General features: G+C 28.1%; 1 protein-coding gene across 5 annotated transcripts in view; it reads left to right on the top strand.

Annotated features, from left to right (window-relative positions):
- LOC107446614 (pyruvate dehydrogenase kinase) overlaps window positions 1-6,287 on the top strand; it is a 50,589-nt gene extending 44,302 nt beyond the window's left edge. For 4 of the 5 annotated variants that reach the window (XM_071184342.1, XM_071184343.1, XM_071184344.1 and 1 more), the window contains exon 12: window positions 6,130-6,287. Coding sequence is in view for 3 of the 5 variants with exons in the window: in XM_071184344.1 (XP_071040445.1) it covers window positions 6,130-6,167 (38 nt within the window). In the remaining 2 variants the exon portion in view is untranslated. Of the gene's footprint in view, window positions 1-3,429; window positions 3,465-6,129 lie in introns of those variants that run through there. The other variant, XM_071184346.1, reaches the window with a different exon arrangement.
- Window positions 6,288-12,941: the final 6,654 nt, after the last annotated feature.

The raw sequence follows: 12,941 nt of genomic DNA, 5'->3' as shown, positions 1-12,941 counted from the left end.
ATATATATATATTGTTTCTTCTTTGTTTTATTAGTAAAATTTTTTTCCCATTATGACTTTGAATTACAGCAATATATAGGGCATGCCAAAAGTAATAAGAGGTTTTAAATAATTTATCTAGAGAACTAATTAATATTTTTTTAGTTTATATAATAAAAAATATATTATAAAAAAAGGTTTTCTGTTAAATTTCTTTTTGAAATTTCCAATTCTTATTTAAATCATTAGAATCATTCTTGTTTGGCCTTAAAAGTAACTTATTACTAGTACTAATCTCCAATTTTACTTGTTTAAATATTTTTTACTTATATTTACTTTCATAAAGTATTTAAATCATCTTTTTTCCCCCCAAATATTTGGTTACAAAATTTCCAATGTATTTTACTATATATTTTTCGAACAACGAGGCTAAAAATACCTCCTAGTACTTTTTGGATGATTTTGTATATGACTGTATGTGCAAATAAAGAATATTATGATCTCTAACCTATATGTCCCTTTTTGTAAATTTTGTCTTTTCAGTATCAAAGCTTACATAATTAGTGCTATTTTTAATCATACCAAAATTTTTACAGTACGTATTTAGCAGCGAAAATAAGTTTAGATAAAAAAACATTTATTTGTTACATGGAAAAACACGCAAGTTGAAATGAGTATTTTGAAGTGAGACTATGGAAGAATTCCTTTGTAATTTATTTATGCATTACTTTTTTTTGCTTTTTGTAAAAAAATAATTTTAGAATATTTATTATTCTGCATGAACTTCTATCCCATTATAAATATTGGATAATATTTTGAATACCAAGACCTCTTCTGAAAGCTTGTTTCAAATTATATTTGGGCATAGTTTCAGGAAAAAAAATCAATTTAGAGAAAGAAAAAAAATTATTTTGTCCTTTATTACAGCTACAGAAATGTTGATAAAATTAATATTAAATTTTTCAGATTAATAGTATATTTCTAAATCAAAATAAAAGAGCTATGTTTTTCTATTAAATTTTACCTTGTAAGCAAGTTTCAGATTTTTGTGAAGATTAATGAAGTTGATTAAAAAATAGAATTATTAAAAAATTTCTGAGAGAAAATAAAAGAACAATAGAGATCAGACAATCATTGTTTGTATGGTTATGAATTTCTCGAAGAAACTTAATATATATATGCAAATTAAAAAAACTAAAATGCAATGAAAAGAAAAATTTAAATTATTATTCTTTGTTTTCAAAAATTCTTAATTTGTTAAAATTTTTATAAATGATGAAAAAAAAATTTTTTTTTTTTTTTTAGTGATATTTAGTTTTTGTTATAAATGCTGAATAGTTATGGTTTTTATTAAATAAAAGATATTGATTTTGAATATTTTTCGAATTTCTGTTATTTGGTTAATTACTTTTTCAGGGGTAAATGAATTTGTTCTTTTAGGGTATAACATTTAAATTTATCCAGAATATTTTTTCTTATCTTCTTTATGTTTGGTATGGCACTATAATTTCTGTCTAAGGTGACGTTTTAAGGTGACTTTCTGACAAATGATTTTATTTTTTGTAAAAGTTAAAACTAGTTTATTATTTTAAAAAGCATGATGCTTCTTCTGAATGCAGTTTGTTAATTAAAATTTGAAACTAAATCTTGTATTGAACTATTTGTTTTTTCTGAAATCCGTCTTTATCTTTAAAAATAGTTGCATGTCATTTTTTTACTGCACATATCATTTTTTAATTGCTTATTGTAAATTATTTCAATAATTATTATTTGATTGAGTTGAAACAAAACAAGATGTACCTTCACCTACCTAAATATTATGTGTTCAACATCATGTCTAGTTAAATACCATGTATTTTCATATGAATATAATTTACTTCATTCTTTATAGTATAGCTTTTTAAGTATTTCTTATCCTCACACATTCATTTACTTATTATTTTGTTCCTTTTAAGATGGATACATTTCTTAAGTGTAAACTTTTTCTGATTAATTTTATAAATTTATCAATAAAATTTTATGAATTTATTTTGAAAAATTCTTTTACAGATAATTTATTTTTTGCTATTTTTTTAAATGGTGTTAAAATATGCATATATTTCTTAACTTTATTTTAATATATTAGTTTTTTAATAAATTTCATAATATGAATTTTTTAAAAATTGAAATTCAGTAATTTTCTCCTTTAGGTGCCAAGTTCCACTGTTTTTCTAATTTACAAAAACATACATATTAATGAGCAAATGTAATAATAATAAGAAATATAATAATTATATGTAGTTGAAAAAGCTATGTTATTTACAAGTTTTTTTCGAAACTCAATAGTTCAGTGTTTCTTCTGATCTGGTAGAGGAAAGAAATTTTTTACCAAAACTGGATGGAAATTTTTTTACAAAGCCTAGAAAATTCTGCAAAAATCCTAGAAAATATCAATATTAGTAAGCAACTATTAAAATTCAAGTTAAATAATTTTAACATCAAATAAAATTATTTCTTTCAATATTCCAAAGTATATATAAAAAAAAAAAATTCTCGCAATTTTTTTTTTTAACTTATGAAGAAAAAAAAAACCCTGTTTTTCTAATGAAAACCCTGAATATCCACAACCTGGACTGGAATTTATTTCCTGCAAAATTTATTTTTGAAATATAAAATTAAAAACATATGTATGTTTTTTTTTTCTAATGAAAAATTGCTGTGTATGGCTAAACTCTTGTTTGTANAGTGTCCATAACCAGTGTATATAAAAAAAAAAAATTCTCGCAATTTTTTTTTTTTTAACTTAAGAAGAAAAAAAAAATCCTGTTTTTCTAATGAAAACCCTGAATATCTACAACCTGGACTGGAATTTATTTCTTGCAAAATTTATTTTTGAAATATAAAATTAAAAACATATGTATGTTTTTTTTTTCTAATGAAAAATTGCTGTGTATGGCTAAACTCTTGTTTGTAATTATGTTGAAAGTTTCCTAGAGAACCTAAATTAGACCCAGAGTACTATTTCTTAAATTAAGTGGAAACCCTAATAGTATGAAGGATCAAAGATTTTCCATCAAATTATGTGTAATTTAGTTTTAAAAAAAACTTCTGAAATTGCAGCTTCGGTTAGCTATGAGCAGAATAAATTCTTAATTTTATAATAGAGTCAAAAAATCCAATTTTTTTCTGGTGTGAAATTTATTTTCCAACTCAAAGATAAAACAATATTCTCTTCTTGTCTTAAATTATTAAATGTCTGAGTAGTGATGCATTAATTTAATTAAAATACTTGTCTAATCTATGATTAGTGATTACATTCGATTCTTTATGATCCAATTTGATTAATTTTAACAATGAATCATTTAAAAATTTGTCTGAACCTATGACTAGTATTAATATTATGTTGGTCTTTGTTGTCAAAATCATTTTGATTCACTTGTCTAATATGTATTACTTTTGTTTAATTCTTAGCTGTTAAACGAAGGTATTAAGGTACGTTTTGCTTATTGTACGCACAGATTTAGTTAGTATTTGTTGTGAAATTTGTGTTATCAATTGTTTTGTAAGGTTAGATACATTAATTGAACTGCACAGTTAGACACATTTTCAATTAATTTTAGGTTTCATATGAATTTAAACTGTGGAGGTGTTAATTCTGTTTTAGGTATACGAAGACCATTTCAACAATTTTAACTCTATGTTTATTTACTTTATGATGCGTTGTCTAGTCTTACGATCAAATATCTTTACAGAAGAAAAAAATAAATAGATTTTCTAATCACGCTTGAAAATTTTCAGTTTTTAGTGTAAAAAAGCAATTTTTGTACTTACAAAAAACTCAATTTCTATACCCCCAACATCCGAAAAAAAGGTTTTATTGTTTAAACAAAATTTTTAACTTACATATTTTTTAAAAATATCATTTTAGGTTAATTTTTCCCTCTTTGGAATAAAAATCAAGTTTCTCAAATCAGAAAAAATTACGATTTCTGGAAAACAACTTTCAAAAATAATGTTTTCATATATTTTTTAATTATTAAATTTAACCTCTGAAAATATTTAGCAAAATTTAGAAAATATTTATTAAATAATAGCTAACATATTTCATAATCGAACTAGCTCTTATTCATTTGACCATTTTTGTCTGTTTCATACCAAATATATGGCAGTTTTAAGCATCAGCTTCACATGTTTTCAGTTGTAAACCAATAATTCAGAAACAGTATTTATTGTGGAAGTAAACTGCTTTTGAAAAGCAGCTCAATATATAATTAAAAGTAATTATTTGATCTATAACAGTTTTGATGGTCAGGCCACTTTTTTCAATGCTCAGCATTAAAATAATTGTAGTTTGTTTTTGTGTATTGTTTTAAAGGGTTTAGCTTGGCAACTTTCTTTAAAAAACTTATGAAATTTCAAAAAGGTGTAAAATGGCTAGTTTTTCCTCTCGTCCTGATAAGGAGAGTATCGAAATATATGAGCTCAAGAACTAATATCAGTTCAAAAGTCAAAAACTCCGCCAGTGAAATATTTAAAAAAAATGCAGTCATTGAGGCCAAACTGAGGTCAGTGAGTATTATCGAATCCCTATTTCTATTGAGTTTTTCAGAAAAAAGTACCCAAATTTGATAGGGTTGTTTTCAGCATTTTGCTACATTGGTGATGCTGTTTTGCAAGATTGTTTAAAATAGAGATACCTTGAGAAATACTTGTCATATTGCAAAAATTAAGATTGATTTTTTAAAAATATTTATAGAAACCTATCTTTTCACATCAAACTCTACCCTCCATGTGATGACCACTAGTGGGGAGTGAGGTATACTTCTTGATATATTTGCCTGTTTCTATAAACCTTCTGTTGTGCTTCTTTCATTTTCACTAAATGTGTAAAGCGAATTGTGTTGTATATCTATAAATAGTAATCTTTTAGCATCAAATTGTTTTAGTGAATGACCACAAGTATGATACTATTTGCTTATTTAATAAAGAATGTACCTTTTAGGAGGGATTATAAAAATACAACTTTCAAGTTGAGAAAATGAGTTGCATCATTGTGATAAATGTATTAGCATATGAAATTTATTTTTACTTTTACAGCGTCATCAGTAGTGAAGTTCTTAAAGGAGAGGAAAACATCCGCCCATTTATCTCAAAAACTACTTTTTTTAGTGTGATTTTTCTTGTTGACTGAAGTGCTGCTCAATTTCATTGACACAATTTAAATGTTTTATTGGATCTTAAAATAGTGTTGCTTCGTACAGTCCACACAATTTGAAATGCGCCCTCTAAAGTTTATGTTGAAAAATAGAGGCAGAGTATGAAGATCCTTCTACTTTAAAAATCCTGTATTTCAAGTGTCCTGAAAATGCTTGAGCATTTAAAAAGAAAAATCAAGTAAAGAAAAGCAGAACGGATATAAATGTATAGTATGTTTGATATGCAGACTTCAAATCAAGTTTTAAAATGAGTTACAAAGTCCTTAAAAAGGAGGCAAAAACTATAAAATAATGCTTTTAAAATTGTGTGTGATACACCAACCAGGCACAGTTTTAGAACAAATGTCATATACTAATCATTGGAATGATCTAGGTCATATCATGATAATAGTGTCCCCGAGCAAGGATTTAAGATCAGGGCTGCCAAAGAGTTTGTTTCTCAAATGGTTGAATCGTTTGCAGTTGGTTAATAGTTTTGTCGACACAACATAAAGAACAACTAGGTGCAGGATCAGTAGTCAGTAAATGGGTGTAATGGGTATAACAAATACGCTGTCTATTAAGTATAACTTTGGTTTTACGGTCAACGGATACTAATGGGTGGTTTTCTTGGGAGGGGAAAGTTTCTTTGTTTACTCCAATGTTCTTTCCAAGCCTTGCCGTATTACAAATTTACATATTCGATTTAAATCCAAAGGTGTTAACAACAGTTTAGTTTTAACCAAGTTTGAAACTGGGTGAACACAAATAGTAGCCTCCTGAGCAAACCATGTTTTTGTCTCCTTCTGTTTGTCTTTGAATGGTTTTTCAAATCTTCTGTCATTTTTGGAATGCAAAGTAAACACTTTTTTCACCTCTTTAAGACTTGTGTATTTTTATGGTTAATAATTATTATTATTTTTAAAGAAAATAAGAAACTTTAGTTATAGAAAATAATGATTGCTTTTTTTTCCAGGGCACTTTAGTTTTCTGTCTGAGAATAGCACACAGTGATTAGCATCAGTTTTCTGTTCTCCTAAAATATGAATGTACTCTTAACTGTTGAGATTGTGCTAATTTTTGTTTTGTTTCACCTACAAACCATAAGTGATATATTTTGTACAAAAAGAAAAATAAGGAATTTGTATCACTTCTTAAGTGTGTTTAAAAAAAGAGGTTAACTTTGATGTGATGTGAACTGTGAAGCCGTTTTGCCAATATTTTAAAATTGAGATTGCAGAAAATCCAACAGTTTTTAATGGACATTAAAAGATTGTTTCTACTCAGACTTTTACAATTTCTGGGAGTTTTAGAGATAGACTTTACTATACAAATCGTACAACCTATTTTTGTTGAAAGATAAATTATGTTGTTTAATATTTATTCCCATTTGATAAAAAAATATGCTTGGTGTAGTACTGTATATGCTGTTACTAAACTAGGTCTGGATGAATGTTTATATTTATCAAATTTTGATCAGTTCACACTGTTTTAATCCTTCTCTCTGTTTATTTTTTCTAACCGTTTTGTAGATTTTGCCTGATTTCAGTTCTGATTCTCAATGGTTCCTCAGTGTACTAAGATTATTATTTATTTTTGAAACTATCAGCAATTCCTTATTTTTAGAATTTCTTTACAAATTAGGGATTCATGGGTGAACTTTATTTAATATAAATAAGATTTATAATGTGTGATTGTCAAATGTGTGCAACATTTGAGTTGTTTATTACTCTGTAGATTTCACGTAAGTTTCTCTGATTATATAAATAACATGATCCTATTTCTCATTCTTGAGTTTTTTGCAATATTTTTCTTCAAAATCTCAGCAATTCCTTATTTTTATAAATATTTTATTGTTTGTGCATAGATGAACTTTATTTGATTATTTAAATAAAAATGAACTTATAATAATATGTTGTTGTTAAATGTGTATAAGATTTGAGTTCAGTACTGCTGATTTTCTATACTTTTCCCAAATTTCAGTTCCGATCATGGAAATTATGTGCAAGTCCAAATTCTTAATGGTTCCCGATTCTTTTTAATTTTTCTTTTTTTTCTTTTAATTATCAGTTGCTTATTTTTATAATTTTTTTGAAAATGGGGAGAAAAGTTTTATTAGTGCATAAATAAAACTTATGTAATTATGTAAGATTTTTTTAAAAATTTTATTTTCTAATGATTATCAATTGCTTGTTTTTATAATTTTTTTTTGTTGAAAATTTGGAGAAAACCTTTGTTATTGTATAGATAATATAAATAAAACTTATATAGTAGCTATGTAGGATTCAATTTGTATAATACTGCTGATTTTCCATAATTTTCTTTGATTTTAGTTCTGTTTATGGAAATAACAAAGTCAACTATCCTGAATGGTTCTTTATTTTTTGGAATATTTTTTTCTAAAATCTTAGATTGTAAGAAAACGCTTATTATTATGAACTTTTTTTGCCGATAATCTCATAAGTAGGGATTAATTTTATATATTGAATAATGTATGTAAAACTTATATCGTTATTCAATGTGTGTAAGATTTGTTTTATAATTTTAAGTTCCAAAATTCTGCATGCTTCTTGTTTTGAATGTCTATTCTTAATTTTGAAAAAATTTTAAAATTCTGATGAAATAATGAATTTTGAATCAATTTCAATTCAATAAAGTTACTATTTTTTATGATTTATTATTATTTTGTTTTTTGGTAAAACCAATATTTTAAAAAAAAGCTATTGAATTTCTTATGACTGAGCAATTTCTTAATATTCATACACATAAAATTCTGCCACAAATATATCTAATAAATTTTTGAGTGTATTAATTCAATAGTATTCAATTTTAATTCGATCTTTAAATTGTATTCTAAGTTTTTCAACATCTATTTATTTTATTTGTAAGTATATAACTACTAAAAATATCTTTTTTAGGTATTTATTTGAGTTATACATAATAAATGGTTTTTTTAATAGGTTCTAATTGTGCTTAAAAAATGTTTGTGACAGAATTATGTATTTTTGTTTCTTTCCTTAAATTTAAAAGATGATAACGTTACAAAAGGAATTGTATGTTTTTAAAATCTTTTTTTATTATAGATTTAAAGTGTCTGTGATATTATTTATAAAAAAAGTTTTTTTAAAGAAATTTAAAGAGGTGATAAAACATTCGTTGATTTTTTTTATGAGACTGAAAGAGGAATTAAATTTTTTTTAATCCATTTGTGTTGATTGATCGATGTTAAATCAAAAGATATAGTTTTTAAAATTCTGCATTACTTGATTTATTTGTTAATTGTGATCTGGTTCAGATACTACAAGTGTTTAGTTTGCGTAAGAAAACAATAATAGTCCTTCAGGGACCTGGAGTCTAAACATTTTCGACGCTCCCGCTCCGCTCTGGCTCTAATAAAGCTTATCCATTTTATTATATATTTATGTGCACTTTTTAGTATCAGATTTCAGTTTGAAATTTTTATTATATAAATTAACTTTAAAAAAAGCAATCTTAAGTTAACTCAAAAAATAAATAATTTAATAACAAATTTAATTTAATTCATAGTTGAGTTATTTGTTTATTCTCAAAACAATTTAGTCTTTTAAATTCTCCATCCTATTTGATTTTGCATCTTTATAAATACATTTTAATGCTGGGAATAATCTTTCTACAACAACTTGGCTAACAAAAAATGCAGTTAAAGAAGTGGTGGACTATCTGTAGAACATAATGAAATTCCTGGGAAAATGTAGAGTTTCAGCTCCAGTTTCAAGGAGAGCACAGCTCCGGTCCACTCCGAGTCCCTGTGGACCTGATACAACTGTCTACACAGGGCGAAAAAAATTTTACATTCTGCTGCTATTGACGTATGTTTAATTTTCCAATTTGCACATGCACCCCGTGTAATAAATGTGAGATAGTATTGTTTGATTATGGTCTGCCTCTGACGCTCTTTACAATGTACTGGTGATTTTGTTTAAAAAGTTATCAGCTTTTATGGAAGGAATAATGATAATCTATCTGTTTTGTGTATATATATATATTTATTGTATTATTAAATTTTCTGATGTTTGTTGTATAAAATTCTCTTAAGTTTTTACTTTTATATTTTTCTCAATTCTTTTGATAATGCCTGCTGATTTTATTTCTCTCTATCAAAGAAAAATATATCAATTAGGAACCTATATTGATTTGAGTTTTTTCTTCAATTCTTTAAAAAATACCTACTGATTTGCAACTAAAGCTTGTTGAGAATTACTCTTTTAAGTAGAAAAAAAATAATTTCGAATTTTAATTGGCTAAAGAGTTTGAAATTTCTCAAAAGATAATTGGATATGGAACTCATAATTAATACTGTATATTTTTTTTGTTTAATTTCTTAACTAGTAACATGCTGCTGATTTAGATTAGAATATGATTAAAAGTAACCAAATCTATTTCCTAACAGTTTTATTATGTTATAACATGTTGCAATGTAAATGCAATATTGTTAAATTTAACAATAATAAAAATGATGCAGTACCCAAAATAACTAAAGCAATATTTTTTGTACTAAATATTATGTAACAATTTGTAGTTCCCAATTGCATTTATGTTAGGAAATTAACGTTTCAGTTTGAAATTATTTAATTGCATGTCTGAAATTATTTATTTTAATTTTGTATAAAATTGTGATATGATTGTGATATTTTATTTCTTTCACTTAATGCAGTGGCATCTTGTTATACTCTAAACCCGATTAATCCATTCAGTGCAGCCTGGTTAATCTCTGCACAATGTTAAAATATTAAAAACAAAATAAATCTTGATACATCCACTTCTATAAAACTTAACGTTAGTCTCAAAACTCATATAAACTAAACAGTTAACAAAAAGGGATTAGGTTCCAGTAGGAAATTATAATACGAGTAAATTATGTTATGAATTTTTTTTTCTTTTCAAATGTGTAACTTTGCAAGTTAGATTTGTACTAGTCTGTTTTGTAATCACAGTTATCGTTTTATTTATGTAGAGATGTATTTAGCTATGTTAGTGCTTCATATTTAAGTTTTATTTTTAGCAACTCTCTGTATTTAGTGTAAATGCGTGTATGAAGTAATGTATTATACGTGTATTATAATAAAAAGCATTTTTATGTATGTTTTGTTATTGTTCTGTTAATAAAATTATTGATGAGGTATTTGTTTTTTTTTTTATATATTTGAAGCAGTTCATTGTTTTCTAAAAGTATCCAAGTTTTAACTTTTCACAGAGATGATTATGCTCCGGAAAAAATCCGGATTTTTCACTAACCGCGATCCGAAAGTTTCCGGAAATCCAAGGTTTAGAAGTTTTCAAGGAATCATCGATCACATTTATGTATAGAAATTCTTGTATATTTTATTTAAAAATATTAACTTATACATAATTATTTATTTAAATTATGCTGCATATAATTTATTTAGAATTTCTTGTTTTGAAAATATTTATGATTTATATTGGCGATCGAAATGGGCTGCAGGTGGCGTAGAGCAGAACTCTTTTCCTATGGCAACACTTCACATGCTTTCCCCATTAGCGTGTGGAAAGTCATAGAGGAAGGAAGTACGCTAGTTTCTCTCTTGATTTTCATATAGATTAAAATCTTTTAACTTGAAAAACTATATGGAACTGAAAACTACATTAAACATAGCTCTAAAGAAAAGTAACATGGAAATTTTAAAAAATATTTTTATTAAATAAAAAGGAAAAATATTAAGAAAAGGGAAAATATCGTAGTACATTCCTATACAACTGAAAAGAAGAGGAGAGGGAAGGGAGAAGGGCTAAAGGCATGAAACCGGTCTCTCCCCAGATGGCGTATTCGAGTGTTGCGATCGCGAATTATAAAGATATTAATTTTTGAATTGCATTATTAATGATTTTACTCAAAAAATTTTCAGGATTTTTCAGTAGGGCTCAGAATCACCTTTGCTTTCAATACTTTGCATTGTAAATAAAAAGGATAGTTTGCAAAATGCATTCTAAAATTATAGGCTATTTTGTAACAGGCGTTGGACAGTTATAAATAAAATGGGTTTACTACTGTCAATATTCAACTCCATATTCTTATAATTTTTAACCCAATCCAAAAGACAAAGGAACTCTTGTGGACAGACTAGCCTACGTGGAGGATTTTTTGATGGAAGTAGCTTGCATTTGCATTATATAAAGAGAAAAAAAAAATTCTTATGTTTAGCCCAACGGCAAGGGGATTGTAACCGTCTACCCCTGAGAATATTATGTGTCTCGAGCCGGGTATCGTATCGAACTGCTATGCCAACTCTGGCATTCGAACCCTAAACCTAACCTGAGCGGGAGGCCGAGTGATCTATTCCTTGAGCCACTGTGGGTCCAATTTAATATTATCTAATTTTATTTTATAATCGCTGTTGAACAGCCGACTCGATTTTTAAGTTTACGACTACTATTGTTCAACTCCGTAGCCTTGTCATTTTGAACCCAATCCAGAAGATAATGGAATTACTGGATCAAGTGTTGGAAGAAATTTGCCTTAGTGTAGGACGTTTTAATGGAACTATCCCGCATTTGCGTAACATGGAAAGGAAAATAACGAAAACTTCCCATGGTTAGCCTGATGGCAAGAGGACTCTAACCCATGGTCCGTGTACCACGGAGGATATTTTAGGTGAGAACAGCGGTCGATTCGTATAGAACTAGCCATCACTGAGATTCGAACCCAGGTTTGGGAGTTCTAACCCTTGACCCACCACGGCTCTTCATTGTATGGTGCGGAGACTGCTAACTATCACCATTTGACCTCTAATCTGAAATGTGATAAGAGTGCCTTAGTTTTGTCTCTTGATCATATTTATAAATATGAACCTCAAACCATCGTCTATAGCTCATTAGTGTGTCTCTTAGTGCAAAGTTAACAACCAAGCAAACCAAATAATTGAATGGAACAACCATTCAATTAAATCCCAAACAGTGAGGGAAACAACCCTTTTTTCTCCGTACCCTATATTAATAGCATTTTTAATATCCACATAAACCGCCTATGAAATCCATCCCGCAGTGGACTGATCGTTAGGACACGGTTCCCAGCAGATCACCGAAGTCAAGCATCACTGGCTGCTGTCAGTGTGCGGACCACTTGGATCAGTCTTCGTAGGGACCGAGGGTGTGCGGTATTGGTTCTCGTTAAACTGTGCTCGACTTTGCGCGCAGGTCGTCGGGCTACCGAAGCGGGGGTGCCATCCCCTCCGCAGAGGATCAAAATTGTGATGGCATGTCTTCGGATCATCCTCCGGGATGCTTCCCAGACCGTCGCCAATAGCCCCTTGTGCAGCTCTAGTGCGACGTAAATTAACAACAACAGCCTATGAAATCCATACTTGCACTGGGGAGGACAAGAAAGCTCGATGGTACTTCTTTTCCGTCTGAGGCTTACCTTGTAATCCGATAAAAGTTTTTTCTCTTCAAGATCTTTTGACCATCATTCTCTGATTCTCTCCATCCATTTTGACACTGCGGCCAGGTAAATAAGTCTGTAATTGGAAAGGTTCTCAGTTAGTTGAAATGGAATGGTGATAGCTTTTTTTTCTCCATTTGTATTGCCCTTCCATGCAATATTAAAGAATACAAGGACAGCTTGCTGGACGCTTTCTAATAAGTCAAAAAAAAAGTATGCATATGGAAGACCGTCAGTTCTCGTTCATTGATTTTGATCTGCAAAGTTTATCAAATATAAAATCACTGTTGGGAGCCGTGGTGGCTCAGGGGATAGAGCGTTCGCTTTCCAATGAGGTGAATCGGGTTCGAATC

Source organism: Parasteatoda tepidariorum, chromosome 8 (genome assembly GCF_043381705.1).
Source record: "Parasteatoda tepidariorum isolate YZ-2023 chromosome 8, CAS_Ptep_4.0, whole genome shotgun sequence".
NCBI classification, from domain to species: domain Eukaryota; kingdom Metazoa; phylum Arthropoda; class Arachnida; order Araneae; family Theridiidae; genus Parasteatoda; species Parasteatoda tepidariorum.
This window is presented reverse-complemented; position numbering and strand designations above follow the sequence as displayed.